Source organism: Choloepus didactylus, chromosome 10, assembly GCF_015220235.1.
Source record: "Choloepus didactylus isolate mChoDid1 chromosome 10, mChoDid1.pri, whole genome shotgun sequence".
Taxonomy (NCBI): Eukaryota; Metazoa; Chordata; class Mammalia; order Pilosa; family Megalonychidae; genus Choloepus; species Choloepus didactylus.
In genome coordinates, this window is record NC_051316.1 from 117,674,978 (window position 1) to 117,691,553 (window position 16,576).

A 16,576-nucleotide genomic window follows, 5' to 3' on the forward strand; every position below is an offset into this window, starting at 1 on the left:
CATGAAGGCATACTTGTGTTGATGCTTTAATTTGGACATTTTCATGGCCTTCAGAGTGTAAATCTGTAACCAAATAAACACCGTTTATAAAAGTCAGTCTATTTCTGGGATTTTGCACAATAGCAGCATTAGCAAACCGGAACACCACCTATAGTTTCAAAACCACCAAATGCATTGTAAATGTACCTGTGGAAGAAGTTATCAACAAGAGTCAGAAGCCCAAAGCAACTGAGGAGACCTCGGTAGCTACTGCAGATAAAGTGCTGCCTGTACCCCAAGTTTCTCCAAGCTTAGAGGGAAAAAAGGATGTTACACTGAAAGTTCCCCAAGGACAGACTGCGGAGACAAGGGCTACAGAAGCTCTGAGGCTATTTGTCCTTTAATCTGTTTTTGTTCTGGAGAGGATGAGCACATGTAGAAGACTACAATCAAGAGCTCATCTTTAGTATTATACAACAGTGGAAATCCATCAGGGGAGGGCTGAGAAATAAATTATGAAAAGGACCAGGGCTTCTGGCCCTCGTGAGGATGAGGCCTAGCTAGACCTAGAGAGGAAGTGGCATGGGAGATAGAAAAACTAAGGCACTTAGAGCTCAGTAGAGTTGGAAAACAAAATATTTTAAGACAAAACCCAGCAACATCTAACCCTTATAAGAACTAAAGGATTGGGAATACAGGAGCCGAGTGAGTTTTGGTATTTAACCCTAGCTTGTATACATGATATGAGGCTAAAGTTTCTCTAGTATTAGGAGTCAGGGAAGAGGTATATACACGGATAGGGTATGCTTAATCTAGGAGGTATGCAAGGGGAGGCGGGGATGCTGTTGAACAGTACCAAGTTCAAGAATTGTTTTGTTTTGTTTAGATTTCAATTATTCAGTGTTCTCAGTTTTCCAGTGAGGGATACAAAGGCCCACATAGAATTTACAATATGGGTAGGAAACAAGAAAAACACCATTTAACACGTAAAGATGATTCCAGGAGATCATGTACATGAATGTTTTGCAAAGTACAAGTTCTTATACAAATGTATAACTAAGTATTGTGTCCACTGGTGTTTTGTTATATTTGAAAAGGCTCTGAGGAATAAGAAATGCTATTACTAGACCAAACTAGTGGTCCACCTAAATAAAGATCTTTACCAATAGCACTAAAGGAAGTTATAGGGAGAGCAGAGAAAACTGTCAGATAATTTTTTAATCTATAAACTTATCCAAAGCTTGAAAATACCAGAGTGAATCTTAGGGATCCCAGTAATCAGGGAATGGGATAACTTTATACCCGTATCATTCACAAGCTAATTACATATCCACTTAGAATTCTTCTTCAAGCGGGGATACATGAGAAGTTAATTTGCATGTTTGGCTTCCTCTCTCTTTGCCTTTTCCTCTCATATCTTCAATCACATGTATCATGTGACACAGAGAAGTAGTTGGGAAGTGTTAAACTATGACTGTAAGACAAAATCAGAGTTAAAGGCATTCAAATACAAGCTAGTGAATAAGAGTTTTTGGTTCAAAAAGTGAAATATTCTGCATTCCTGAGAAATCTCAATTATTTTCTCATCCAGTGAGTATTTTCACACTGTACTTTGCTGCCACAAACTAAGTGGGTATAGCATTTTTGAGCAGTGATTTATCACTAAAAGATTTGAGTTAGGAAAATGAAATAAAACTGTGTGTATCAACGTATTAAAAAAATAGTAAACAATCTGTTCATGAAAAAGGAGCCAGGTGTCTGTTTCCAAGTATTTTCTAAACATGGCAAGCAACAAGTCAGGGCAGGATATCTATATATTAAGATCTAAAAGACAACCTAACTAAGTTTTCTGCCTCAGTCTATTCCTCCAGGATCCTCCAGGATCCTCAAAATTAATCAACAGCCTTTAGAATGGAGACATGACTAATTGATAAGAAGTTGAGCAGGAAGCTCAAAACCAGTGAATTCTCCCTTCCTGCATGATGTGTAAGCTGTGCACAAAGGGAGCATCATTAGATAGTGGTCTCTCCTCTGAGCTCCATACCTTTTAATTCAACTGCCTACTTTACTCTCCACCTGGATGTCTCACAAGCACCTCAAAACTCAACACATAAGACTCTCCTCCATGAAACCTGGGGTTCTAGCACTTTCAGGTGCAAAGCCAGAAACCTGGGCCATCATCATATTTCCCCTCCTCTCATCTGTGCTCTACATGCAGTCACCAAATTCTGTAGATTTTACCTCCTAAATAGTTCTAGAATTACTACTACTATCTTAGTACAAGTCACTATCCTATGTTACCTATACTCTTGCAAAACTTCTATACTGGCCTCTGATCCATTCTTTATCCCCAATAACCAATTATCTATAATACAGCTAGGGTAATATGATAATATCACTCCTCTGCTTAAAATTCTTCAATGGCTTCTCACTGCTCCTGAGATAAAATCTAAAATCTTTAACATGACCTGTAAAAGCCCACATGACCTGCCCACTGCCTACCTCACCTGCTTTGTCTCACACCAGTCTTCCTCGCTCCTGCTGTACTCCAGACACAGCAGCCTATTCTGAGTTTCTCTAACAGGCCTCACTTCCCACCTGAGAGCCTTCATAAACACCAATTCTTTTCCCTGTAACCACTGTTTTAAAACATATACACAATATACTGTCAAACAAATGTCAAAAAGTAATTCTATTAGAATAAGCCCACTGTGCTATACATCTGACTCATTTCTTTTCTTATCAGAGACTCATGGTGAAGAAGGGCAAAGACAACTTTCATCTGCTTCAGAGTCTATCAACCTAAAAAGAAGCTACAAGAGTATCAGATTTCGTCCCACATCTCTAGTATGCTGTTACCTTCCAAACACTGATAGATGAAATGATAGACAGGAAATACAAATAATTGAAGCACTCTCTAGATAATATCATTGTATTTTGCATGACCTCAGGTGCTCATGACAAAAAGTTCTAGGTAATATAGCTCTGAACTCAGGCTTTGACAAATGCCAATTCTGTTGAATATTAGTATGTCTTCAAAGGAAGTGTGCACAGGCAATCTCAGCCATTACCCTCTGGTCACACACCATATTACCAGGACCTCAAAAAAAACTACTTTATCAGGATCAAGTGTCTCAATAATTTGAACTTGGGGCTTAGGCTAAGAAACTGCACACCAACATGAACTAGGGTTTTACACCCTAGCCAAGTACAACTGTAGCCATTCCTAGGAATGGATCAAAGCAACCTGGAACTTACAAGGCACACAGTCTCCTTTAAGAACAGTGTACAGTCACCATCAATCAGCCACGTGAAGTAAAAGAAAGGACAATCAACAGACTGAGAAAATGCATAATACTAACAGCTAACTTTTATACTTTTAAGTGCCAAGCAGTATCTTAAACTCCTTACAAACATAAATTCAGTTAATCCTCTCAAGTATCCTATTGCTCTCCACATTTTACAATGAGGAAACTGAGGCACACAAAGATTAAGTAGCTTGTCCAGAATCTCTGGGCTAATAGGTGGCAGGGACAGAAATTAAATGCAGGCAGTTTGACTCCCGAGTCTGCGCTCTTAACTATTACACCATACTACCTGGTGATGAAGATCCAAGGTTCATAAAAAGAAGGCACCAAAAGGACTGAGATTTTACCTCAAGACTGGAAAAAACGAACTGATCACCAGGTTATTATAACTTGTACTACCCTTCATATACAAGGACAAAAGAAACAGTTACTCTATGACAGGCCTACCATCTTATGAATGATCACTTGCACCACTTTGAAATCGCATGGTTCCACTGGTTTTAACCTAATATATGTGAAGATGTCAAATTCAAATGTGTTAATTTTGCTGTACCCCACAAAAAATTTCTGACAACTTGGTGAAAACTACCCAGTGCAACAGGCCCCTGAAGTTATGATGCAAAGACTTTCTGTTCTTAGAACCAGGTGGCAGAAAACCACTATACACAGGATACCCCAGATTGGAGGACATCAACCACCATGTGTTCATAATTAGAGAAATACTTTGATGTGTACGCTCCCTACTAGCATCTACTCAGACCAGGAGAGTATTTCTGAGTCAAATTCTATTTTAATATTCCAAACAACTGAAATACACAAATCTAGAATAGCCACAAACACCACTAGTGGATCTACAACCTAAGGGGGTCTATAATTATAGTCAATTCAGTTAACATTTATTAATATTCATCAGGCATTATGCTAAGCTATTAATATAGAATATTTTTTTAATCATCACAGCAGATGAAAGAGGTAACATAAGCCTTCCCATTTTATGGTTGAAGAAAGTGAGGTATGAGATGTTAAGAAACTTAAGTCACATAGCTATCAAGTGGTAGTCAGGATGCAGATCCCAGAAGCTGTCTCCAGAGTCTGTGCTTTACACTACCTTAAACTGCTTACACAATTTAGGGCTATACATAAACAACCATAAGGCTCCAGTAACTAGAGCAAAGGGATCAGTGAAACCAGCATGCAGCATTCCTGAAAAATGCCTAAATGCCACGAAGAATGTTGCTACTTGCATCACCCCACCCCAGAAACCTCTCCTTTGAATCAGGTGACAAGAGTTGAAACTCAGAAGTTCTATCCAGTTGGTAAACTAAACAACCAGAATCTTATTAGCTGTACATAGCTATAACAACATTAACACATATCATGCTCATCAATGAGCTGAAAAAAGGAGAATGAAATATTGAGGAATTCAGGAATATGACCATCATAAAATAGCTAACTGGTGGAAAGCTACTCCCTTTCTAGCAGTGAAACAATTGGGAACACTGCTTCTATACAGATCAATTAAGATGAAGTCACAGGAAAAATCTACTGCCAGTAAAAGAACTGGTCGTGAGTGCTGCCTTTCCACCCTGAGCCCAGCTTGAGGTTATCAAGGCAAAGAGGCGGCACTCTCCTATCTAGGATTTGAGGGAAAAAGCATGTCAGAGACCAAGAAAAAGCCTTAACCATGTTGCAGTGGCCTCTGAACTGGCTGTTCCACCCAGTGAAGTCAAGGAGTCTCATACTCTGCCAAGGAAACCAGAAGACCCACAATCTAATGAAGGGAGGTGGATGAGAGTGGTGATGGAGGAGACAATGGGAACTCTCAGGTATTACTAGTAGGAGTGATGCGACTGTTTTGAAGGACAACTTGGCATAAACATAAAATTTCTTTTTAAAGTATATACACACTAGTACAGTGATCAAAACAGCACGATACTGGCATAAAGGCAGATAGACTGACCAATGGAATTGAATTGAGAGTTCAGAAATAGACCCTCACATCTATGGCCGACTGATATCTGACAAGGCTGCCAAGTCCACCCAACTGGGACAGAACAGTCTTTTTAACAAATAGTGCTTGGACAACTAGATTTCCATATCTATAAGAATGAAAGAGGAGTCCTACCTCACACCTGGTTCAAAAATTAACTCAAAATGGATCAAAGACCAAAATATAAGAGCCAGGACCATAAAACTTCTAGAAGAAAATATAGGGAAGGATCTTCAAGATCTTGAGGTAGGTGATGTTACACCCAAAGCACAAACAACAAAAGAAAAAATAAATGGGACCTCATCAAAATAAAATGTCTGTGCATCAAAGGACTTTGTCAGGAAAGTGAAAAGGCAGCCTACACAATGGGAGAAAATATCTGGAAACCACATTTATGATATGGGTTCACTATCCAGAATATACAAAAAAAACTCCCACAACCCAACAATAAAAAGACAAATGACCCAAATAAAAAATGTACAAAAGACTTGAATAGACATTTTTTTCAAAAAGAGGAAATACAAATAGCCAAAGCACATGAAAAGATGCTCAACATCAATAGCTATTAGGGAAATACAAATCAAAACCACCATGAGATATTTCACAATGATGAAAATGGCCACTATTAAAAAAAAAAAAGCAAGCAGAAACTTAAATCCTCCAGAGAGCTCCTTTGTCAGCTAAATCCCAAAACCCAGAGGCAATAGCCTCTTCAAGAACATAAACCAGTTGCATCCCCTTTTCCCATAATGACGACACCCCTTTGCGACATGAAAAAGTTTCGGTGGTCACAGCCTAGACATCCCTGAAGATCAGGAAAGTAGTTAAAGTAGAGGAAGGGGTAGCAACAGACAAGACAGAATTTAACAGAGGATTATGAACACTGAATCTCTATATAATTTTCTTTTTCTTAGTTGCTAGGGTATTGGAATAGCTAGAAGGAAAGAATTGAAATGGTGGAACTGTAACTGATAACATTCTTCGGAATTTGCTATATAGCTATGTATTAGGGTTATCTAGGGAAACAGAATCAACAAGAGATATCTATAAATAAGAGATTTATAAAAGTGTCTCACGCAATTGTGGGTATGCACAGGTCCAAATTCCATAGGGCAAGCAGCAAACTGGCAACTCCAGTGAAGTTGTCCGATGAACTCCTCAGGCAGCGAACTAGCAACTTCGATGAACGTGTTCGACGAACTCCTCAGTAAACGAACTGGCAACTTCGACGAACTCCTCAGGAAACGCTTCGCTGGTCAGCCAAAGAAGAAGCGAAGTTCCTCTATCTATCTCGCTTAAAAGTCTTCAACTGATTGGATTAAATCCAGCTGACTGCATTCTCTCATTGTGGAAGACATGCCCTTCATTGACTTCATAAGTCACAGCTGCAGCCAACTGACTGATGATTTAACAAACCAGCCTTCTGGTTTATCAAGCAGCCACAATCGTCCTCACAGCAACAGTTAGGCCAGTGCTTCCTTGACCAGATACCTGGGTACCATCACCTGGCCAAGTTGACACATGAACCTAACCATCACAACTACTTGTTAAATTGTAATTTGAAAGTTATCACCTTTTCTATATTTGTCACTGTTCACAATAAGGAAATAACTGAAAATATGGTACTGTAACCCATAACATTCTTAGAAATTTCAGTTATCACCTTTTTGTATATATGTTATATTTCACAATAAAGAAACAACTAAAACTATGGTACCATAACCCACAACATTCTTTGAAATTTGCTCTCTACTTGTTAAATTGCACTTGGAAAGTTATCACTTCTATGTAAATATGTTATATTCCACAATAAATAAATACAGAAAGCTACAAGTGTTGGAGAGGATGTAGAGAAAGAGGAACACTCATTTACTGCTAGTGGGAATGTAAAATGTGCAGCCACTGTGGGAGACACTTTGGTGGTTTCTCAGGAAGCTAAGTCTAGAATTGCCATACGATCCGGCAATCCTGCTACTAGGTATAGAATCAGAAAAACTGAAAGCAGGGACATGAATAGACATTTGCACACCAATGTTCAACTGCCAAAGACGGAATCAACCCAAATGTCCATCAACTGATGAATGAATAAGCAAAATGTGGAATATACGTATGATGGAACATTTTCAGCAGTAAGAAGGGATAAAGTCCTGATGCATGTGACAACATGGATGAACCTTGAGGACACTATGTTGAGTGAAATAAGCCAGATACAAAAGGAAAAATACTGTATGATCTCACTACTATGAACTAAGTATAATATGCAAAGTCATAAAGTTAGAATCTAGAATATAGGTTACCAGGAGATAGAACGGGGGGTAGAAAATGGGGAGCAGATGCTTAATTTGTGCAGAATTTCTGTTTAGGTTGATTGTAAATGTTTGGAAATGGATAGAGGAGATGGTAGCACATTACTGTGAGTATAATAAACAGCACTATGATGGTTTGAAGCTGTATGTACCTCAGTAAAGATCATGTTCTTAAAGCTAATCCATTCCTGTGGGTGTGGACCCACTGTAAATAGGATCTTAAGTTGAGATGTGACCCACCTCATTCAGGGTGGTTCTTAATCCTCTTACTGGAGTCCTCTGTAAGAGGATAAAAGAGAGTGAAGATACAGAAAAAGTCACAGAGAAGCTGAGTGACAAGGACACACACAGAAGCTCAGAGAGGAAGCCACTGAAGCAAGAAGCTGGAAACAATGAAACCTGGGAGAGAAGGGAAAGACCGGCAAACGTCACCATGTGTCTGGCCATGGGACAGAGTTTAGAATCACCAGTAGCTGATTCTTCAGGGAGAAAGTATTGTCCTGTTGATGTCATGATTTGGACATTTTTCACTGCCTCAGAACTGTAAACTTGTAAGCTAATAAACCCCCTTTCTAAAAGCCAATCCATTTCTGTTATACTGCATTTTGTCAATTTTAGCAAACTAAAACAAGTGCTGAATTATGTGTGTGAATGCGGATGAAAGGGGTAGTTCTAGGTCGTGTGTGATACTAGAAGGAAACAGAGGATAAAACGTGGGACTGTGTAACAGTGAACCCTGTGTTGGACGATGTCTGTGGTAAATAGTACAAATACAAGAATGTTCTTTCATGAACTATAACAAATGCATGTCACAAGTATGAGGTGTTAATAAGAGGGTGGTATATGGGGAAAAATACAGTTAATGCAAACTATGAACTATAGTTAATGATAATATTTTACTATTCTTTAAATATAAACAAATCTACAGAGAAAGAATTAGATTAGTGGTTATGTAGGGCTGGGGAAGGATAAAGGGTTCAGAGGTGACTGCTAAGGGGTATGGGATTTTTCTTTTTGGAGTAATGAAATTGTTGTAAAATTGATTTGTGGTGATGAATGAACAACTCGGTAATTATACTAAAAGCCAATGATTATATACCTTGGATGGATTGTATAATATGTGAATATACCTCAAAAAAAACTGCTTTTAAAAAAGTATATACACACTGACTCAGTAATTCCATTCCTTCTAATTTATTCTAAGAAGATAATTAATGGTATAAATAGAGACATGGCTACAAAAATGTTTATCTCAATGTTACTTATACCATTAAAAGACTGGGACTAGCATAAAGGTACAACAAAAGGGCAATGATTAAATAAAATCAAGTAATACACCCATACAAAGGAATTCTGCTGAATCATTAAAAGGATTGTAGAATGTTACTATTAACATGAAAAAATATGACATTTAGTAAGTGAAGAAGCAAATTATAAAGCAGTACACATAGCATGAAAACGTAATTTTTTAAAGTTTCTATGTGCATAAAAAAAAGATTGGCTGGTAATATACACAAATGTTAAAAATGGTGATCTCTGGGTGGAAGGATTATGGGTAATTTTTATTTTCATTTATCTATATTTTCTATTTCTCTACAACAAACTTGTAATAGAAGTGCACAGGCTGGCTGAGGTAACACTTTATTATGAATTAATTCAAAATAATAATTAACTATCAATCAACAAGCATAAATAACTGTCTACCAGAACCTGTGACTGGGAAGAAGGGCCAACTGAGGCTGAAAAACATACAAAATCTAGATGGTTGGGAACAAAATCCACAAACTCCAAAATATTATCCACCCTAGGTTGGAGTGGAATACCTGTTACTATGACAAACATTCAATACGTGTCGGCTGCATGAATTTAATCCTGCTTCCAAGCAGCTAGCACTGCAAAGAAGCATTATGTTGAAAACAAAAAAGTTTTGCCCTGCTCTATTTCTAAATTTTTAAAACAACCAAGTTCAGTACAAAGTGAATATACCTGTATTCTGAAATAATGATTATGTCAGTAGGGTACTCACTTAGAAAGCTAAGATATTTCCTCAGAAAAAGAGCTAAAGACAGGGAGATAGAGAGAATATATATATTATATATAAAATATAGCATATGTATTAGAAAAATGGTGATTTTTCTGACAAAATTCAGATTTTAATCTAAATCAGACTCTAAACCATCTATCAGCTATTTTCACTAGACTTCAAACAAACAAACAAAAAACCCTCAACTTTATAGGGGAGTTCTCTGTTAACATTTCAGGTTTTATTTACTTTAATGATACCACCATCTACAGGTAAATGATTCCCCTAACTGTGCAAAAGGAATAAGAGGTGTTGTGAAATTTTAAAGCAGTTTAACACAACACTGGTTGCAGAACAACACTCTTGTCATTTCCCTTTCCTTTCCTCAGACAGCAGTATTTCTTGGCTGAGAAGGAGTAATTGTGGGGCATGGGATGGTCAGTTATCTGGATACAGTGAGGGTCTTTGAACTGCTAAGGTACAATGCGAAGCACAGGATACCAAAACCAGGATAGAGAAGGAGCCTGGGAGGAAACCAAGGGGTTGAAAAGCCATTTGGTGAAGGTTGCCATGCCTTAGAATAGGTTGCCATTCTTTAGACCTCTCCCTAGTCAGTTCTCTTGCCCCAATAAAGGTTTGTCCAGACTTGTACCATCAAGCCCTGCCTTACTGTCACTACTCCTTTCCAAGCAGGACGTAAAGAATGTGCAGGACAGACATAGGAGACTGGTGGTTTGATGGGTTGAGCCCTCTACCATAAGTTTTACCCTTGGGAAGACGGTTGCTGCAAAGGAGAGGCTAGGCCTCCCTGTATTTGTGCCTAAGAGTCTCCTCCTGAATGCCTCTTTGTTGCTCAGATGTGGCCCTCTCTCTCTGGCTAAGCCAACTTGAAAGGTGAAATCACTGCCCTCCCCCCTACGTGGGATCAGACACCCAGGGAAGTGAATCTCCCTGGCAACGTGGAATATGACTCCCGGGGAGGAATGTAGACCCGGCATCGTGGGATGGAGAACATCTTCTTGACCAAAAGGGGGATGTGAAAGGAAATGAAATAAGCTTCAGTGGCAGAGAGATTCCAAAACGAGCCGAGAGATCACTCTGGTGGGCACTCTTACGCACACTTTAGACAACCTTTTTTAGGTTCTAAAGAATTGGGGTAGCTGGTGGTGGATACCTGAAACTATTAAACTACAACCCAGAACCCATGAATCTCGAAGACAGTTGTATAAAAATGTAGCTTATGAGGGGTGACAGTGGGATTGGGAAAGCCATAAGGACCACACTCCCCTTTGTCTAGTTTATGGATGGATGTGTAGAAAAGAAGGGGAAGGAAACAAACAGACAAAGGTACCCAGTGTTCTTTTTTACTTCAATTGCTCTTTTTCACTCTAATTATTATTCTTGTTATTTTTGTGTGTGTGCTAATGAAGGTGTCAGGGATTGATTTAGGTGATGAATGTACAACTATGTAATGGTACTGTAAACAATCGAAAGTACAATTTGTTTTGTATGACTGCGTGGTATGTGAATATATCTCAATAAAATGATGATTAAAAAAAAAAAAGTAGATGGAACAGTAAAAAAAAAAAAAAAAAAAAAAAAGAATGTGCAGGAAAAGGAGGTGAAAAGCTAACAACTGACAAAATATGTTCCTGATGACTTCCATCCTCTGGGGTCCCTTCCTCTCCACCTTTATTATTTCTACAGCATGTACCTTTCCCAGAAACATTCCCCTGTGAATGTGAATGACCCCTTGTATAAAAATTTAACTTAAAGTATAATATTCCAAACTCCAAGATTCTAGAAAGGTGCAAATGTATTCTTTGTTTCAATGTTTTCTTTGAAAATGCACATTCCAGAAGATAAAGAAACCTTTGGTATTTTATCTTAAAACCACTTAAGGACATAATCAAAAGGTTTGATTATTGAACAAAGCCACCTATCCACAACACATCCTGTTCACAGTGTCCCAGAAACTCGATATAAACAAATTCCCTGTTTATTCTGGAAGATAATACTGTGGTTTTCTGTATCCAACAGTATGCTTTACACACCCAAGGCAATTACATTTTCTTCCTCTACTCAAACAGAGCATCTGTTGCTAACACAACACTGAGGTACAAGTTATTTTCAAAGACAAAAAGCAGCTGGTCAAGCTGATCCGTTTGCTGACCAGCCACCAACAAGCTTCTGTAAGACTGTCTAGTTAACTTAACCTCTATTGTAAGATTACATGAGTCAGAACTTCCAATTCTCTTTCAATCAGGATTTAACACTTCTTTGACACCACCATGGGAATCCTTTATCATAGACACAAAAACAGAAAACATACTTTAAAACTTAAGGACAGAGGCAAAAGTGGCTAGACTGGATAAGAAAAGTAGTTTGCAAATAATCAATAAAAGGGGAAATTATTTTGAGGTTCGGATGATAAATTTAATAGCAATAGCTAACACTTCGATATAGCTTACCTCTGTTAGGCATTGTTAAGGGATTTTTTTAAAAAAAACCAGCCCTCAAAATAACCTTTTGAGGTAATTATAATTGTTATCTCCATTTTATAGATAAGGAAATGGAGAGACAGAGCAAATTACTCAAACTCATACAGCTAATAAATGGAGACCAGGCTCCAGGTTCATCCTCTTAATAATTTAAAGCCTAAATTCTAGTTCTTTCCAAACAGGTATATAATCAGGCCTTTCTCACTTTATGCCACTTTGCAGTACCTTACACTGACTGAAGTTCTGTAACAAGAAATCATCTGGAAAAGCCATGCCAGAGCTGTACTTGTCTTATTTAAAGAGAAAGAAATGCCCAGTTTTAGTTCATTACAATTTGCTGCATGTAACTGATTCTGCCTGAATTCACATCTGAAATGGAAGCTCAAATCCAGAGCACTAAATTGATTCTGAGCATTAATAACAGATACTCATATTAATCTATAAAATAAAAGGAAGTTTTTATCATTAAAAGATTATTTGATATCACTGATAAAATTCAACCTATTTTCTAATATTGAGAAGTTGATTCTCAATGTTATCACAAATAAGATATATTAGTACCAGTAGAAAAAACAGCTAATTCTTTGCTATCTGCAGGGAAACAGCATATGGCATGCAAATATAGCATATGGAATGACACTAAGTAGGTTCAAATCTTAGCCTAATGGTTAGTGGCACGCCCCTGTAGGAATCACAAGCTCCAACTCTTGACTCCTCATTAGGCTGTGAGATAATTCGTGCCCTACAAAATAAGATGACCCACACAAAAATGTTTTTTTCTTATATTACAGTACATAGAGCATTTTAGTACTTGTTCTTTGTAAACTTTTAAACACTATGTTTCATAATGAATTCTTTGATTTTTACAGTAACTTCATAAGATAGTCTTACTTCCATTGCACATATGAGGAAATAGATTAATCACAGTTAAGTGATTTGTATAAGATCACAGTAAATAGGGCCCTGGAACCCAAATCTCTGGACTCCAAGTTTTTGTTCTTCCACTCAATTTCAGCTGATGTGCACTCAATATCATATGACTTTTATCTAAAAATTTAAATAAGCTGCAAAATACTTTACAAATTCAGGTAGAGATGTTTTAAAGTATTCAAAACACACAAAATGTAATTTTTTAAATGCCTCACTAAGAGTCATGAAAATAAAAACTGAGTTTATACCCAATTGAGTTTCAGGATATATGCATACAATTAAATTAATCCATTGATGAAAAAATTCCAACTTTTGCTAAATACTCTAATAGTAAACACTTAACACATCACCTACACTATTCTTACATGCTCTCTCTGTTCATGGCGAATTCAGGCAAATTCTGGATAAAACTGTTCTCACAACTCTTTCCATGGCTTTCTAATAACAGAGGGAATGGTTTCTTGGCTATGCACTTGTTTTTCTTTTCTATGTTTTTTAAGCCTGCTACATTATGAATAACCCTTGTTTTTCCTTCCGAAACTGTCCTATATTTCAATTAGCCTATACTCTAACAAAGAGAACAGGGTGGTTGATTTCCACACAGGGATTATAACTGAATATTAATAACTCACTTCTAGCTGTATTCAAGACACTGACTATGTTGTCTATATTTCTTCTTAACTGAAAAGGCAAGTTCTGAATATCCTCCCTTAACTTGCTGGAAAAGTATAAAACACTCCACAACGACCACTAGGTAACTGTGACCAACACCATCAATTGGCCAAACAGGGTGGGACCGCTGCCCTGACCGTACAAAAGAGATTCGGCCCGAAACCTAAAAAACACGTATGGGGCCACGAGAGGAGACTGGGTCGAGGAAAGGAGCACCTGCTGCGGCGTCAGCAGGGAGATCCCAACATTTGCCAAGAAGGGATAAAGCCTCCCCAACACCCTGGCGGGCTGCGGGACTCAAAAAGGCCTGGGAGCCGTGCACAACGTGCCCAACTGAAAAATGGGGACAGTCCCCAGTTTGTCCTCGGGAGCCAGGACCCGGGAGAAAGTGCCGGGCAGAGAGGCCTGCCGGGGTCACCCGGTGGAGTCGCCGCACCCCCGCGGGCGCCGCCTCAGCCAGGCCGCTCGCCCTCCCGGCCCCGCGCGCCCACCTGCCCCGCCCACCCCCCCGAGCCTGGCGGGCCTCGGCGGCCAGCTGCCCCCTCTCCCGCTTACTTTCTGGGAGTCCATGGCGAGGAGCTGAGCCCGCTGGGCCCGAAACCGAGCCGAGGAACCGTGTGAGGACGCGGAGCGAGCAAAGGAAACCCACACACCAGAGACCGCTACCCGCGGCCACCACTCCCCAGCTCAGCCACCGCCCCAGTCTGCACTGGTACCGCCCGGCCCCGCCCCGTCCGCGCCCAGCCCATGCGCGCGCCGCCGTCGCGCCGCGGTTGCCAGGGTGAAAGGACGGCACGCAGAAAGGAGGGGACGAGCAGTGTCCCGCGCCTGCGCGCTGCCAACGGGCTGGGCGGACCCGATGTGCTGCGCGGGGAGTGGTGAAGATGAGGGACAGCTCGCTACTGGGTCCCTCTCCGGGATCTCTCTGGAGCCTCTTATTCCTCCATCCTTTTTCCTCCAGCGTACGCAGACGATGCAGGATTTGGAATGAGCCACTGGCAAACGGCAGCTGGGCCCGTGCGGGGAGGAGAGGGGGATGCAGGAAGGACAGCTCTGGGCCTGGAGCGCGGAATTCTGTCCCTACATCCCACAGGCATCTGAGGCACCTGCACACCGGGGCCGCGAGGCTAGACCAGGCCCTGCTACCCAGAAAGAGGGAAAGGGATAATAATCATCCTCCCCTATAAATGGGATGAGGATGTAGCGGAGGCGTGGGAGAGGGCCGTGGGGCTTAGGGAGAGCGGTGGAAATGTGGATAAGGAACTAATAGGAGCTGAACCTCCAGAGAGCAGCCTGGGCACCTTGTTACTTGTGATTTTTACCAAGTCACTTTCCCTGAACCTCAGTTCCATCCTCTGTAAAATAAGAGAAATAATGCCAACTTTGCAAAGTTGTTGTGAGGATTAAATAATATACTGGAAGTGCCTGGTACATAGTAAACGCCCAGTATATTATAGTTGTTCCAAGCAGGGGGACTTGAAACCTGCTCAGTCTGGGCTGAGAGGGCAATGCAGATAGAAAGCTCAGGAAGGCAAACTGAAAAAGTTATTCCCCAGCAGATGGGCCTCATCCTTCATTTGAATGACTCTGGAGAGGATCAGAAAAGTTTAACTGGGCAATCACTTACAATCCACAAATAAAAGGGAAGTATGTTTTGAGAGCCTACCACTTCTAGGAACTGAGAATTCAGCAGTGGCAAGGCTCTGCCCTCACTGAACTTAAAATCTAGTAAGGGAGACCAACCAAACTAAAATACATAATGTGGGGTCATTAGAGGTGCTAAAAAGAAGAATTACATGGGGTGAAGGAACCGAGTATTGGGAGAGTTCAATTTTTGATAAAAAGATCAAGGAAGGCTGCTCTCAGGAGTGAGCTGAGTGAAGTGAGGGAATGAGCTATACAAAGACCTGTGGGAAGAACATTCTAGTAGGAACAGCGAATAGAAAAGCCCTGAGAAAGGAATGAGCTCTATGTTTGAGAAACAGCATTTATCCTACTATCTGAAATTTATTTATTTATGAATCTTTCCAAATATACTGCGTGTCCTTGAGGGCAGATACCTCTTTGACCCCTTTCTGTATCCTAGCACAGGAACTGCCACATAGTGGACACTCAAATCCCTTTTTAACTTCACAGGTACAAGAAATGGGATGAAGGGCACAAAAGAGAAAACAGGAGTTTGGCTCAGGCTGTGTGGAGAGTGCCTGCTTGGAAGACTGGGGTTCGGGAAGGGCCTGTGCATACAATTTTGCTTTTGTCAGCTGAAAGGAGGAAGGGCTCGTGGTCCTGGAGAGAGACTGGCCTGCTCCTGGGGCCAAGGGGAGGGAGCCCTCTCCCAGGTCTCCCCTGTTCTGTGAGGATCAGTGAGTGCAGCCCAGAGCCCAGCCACCAGCCCTCTGCTGCAGCCAGGAAGGCTGAGAAGACTTCCCTCTGCACTGCGGCTGCATTTGATCCCCCTTGAGGGAGCAGAGCTGCTGAGGGAGAGCATAGAGAACTTCAGAGGTCAAACCACTTGACCGCAGGCTTTTCAGCCCTGCCCCTGCCTGCCATGGTGAGACCCAGCACTGGAGGAAACAGCATTTGGCACTGTCCCCAATTCTTTTGCTGCAGCCACTTCAACCTCATCACTGTCAAAAGGCAACTCCTGGACACTGACAGACACAACAGAACAGGAGACAGAAAGAGGGTTTTGGAGCCGTTGAGTCGCAACTGAAAATGTGATCGCCAGACTCAGGAGCTCACTCCTGGCACTTTGCCTCCATGCTCTCCTAGTTCTTTCCCTGCAGCACAGCCAGGAGCCAGGATCTCAGTCTCTAGTCAGGCTGGCTTCCTCTCCCAGCTCACCCTGGCCTCTCAACAGCCCCTTG

The 16,576-nt window shown here is 40.6% G+C and overlaps 1 protein-coding gene across 4 annotated transcripts in view; it reads right to left on the bottom strand.

Moving 5' to 3' along the window:
- Positions 1–14,392, bottom strand: part of FSD1L (fibronectin type III and SPRY domain containing 1 like) — an 86,683-nt gene extending 72,291 nt beyond the window's left edge. For 3 of the 4 annotated variants that reach the window (XM_037797326.1, XM_037797325.1, XM_037797324.1), the window contains exon 1: positions 14,265–14,392. In XM_037797326.1, the coding sequence (XP_037653254.1) occupies positions 14,265–14,279 (15 nt within the window). In that variant the 5' untranslated portion in view covers positions 14,280–14,392. The remainder of the gene's footprint in view (positions 1–14,264) is intronic. The other variant, XM_037797327.1, reaches the window with a different exon arrangement.
- Positions 14,393–16,576: the final 2,184 nt, after the last annotated feature.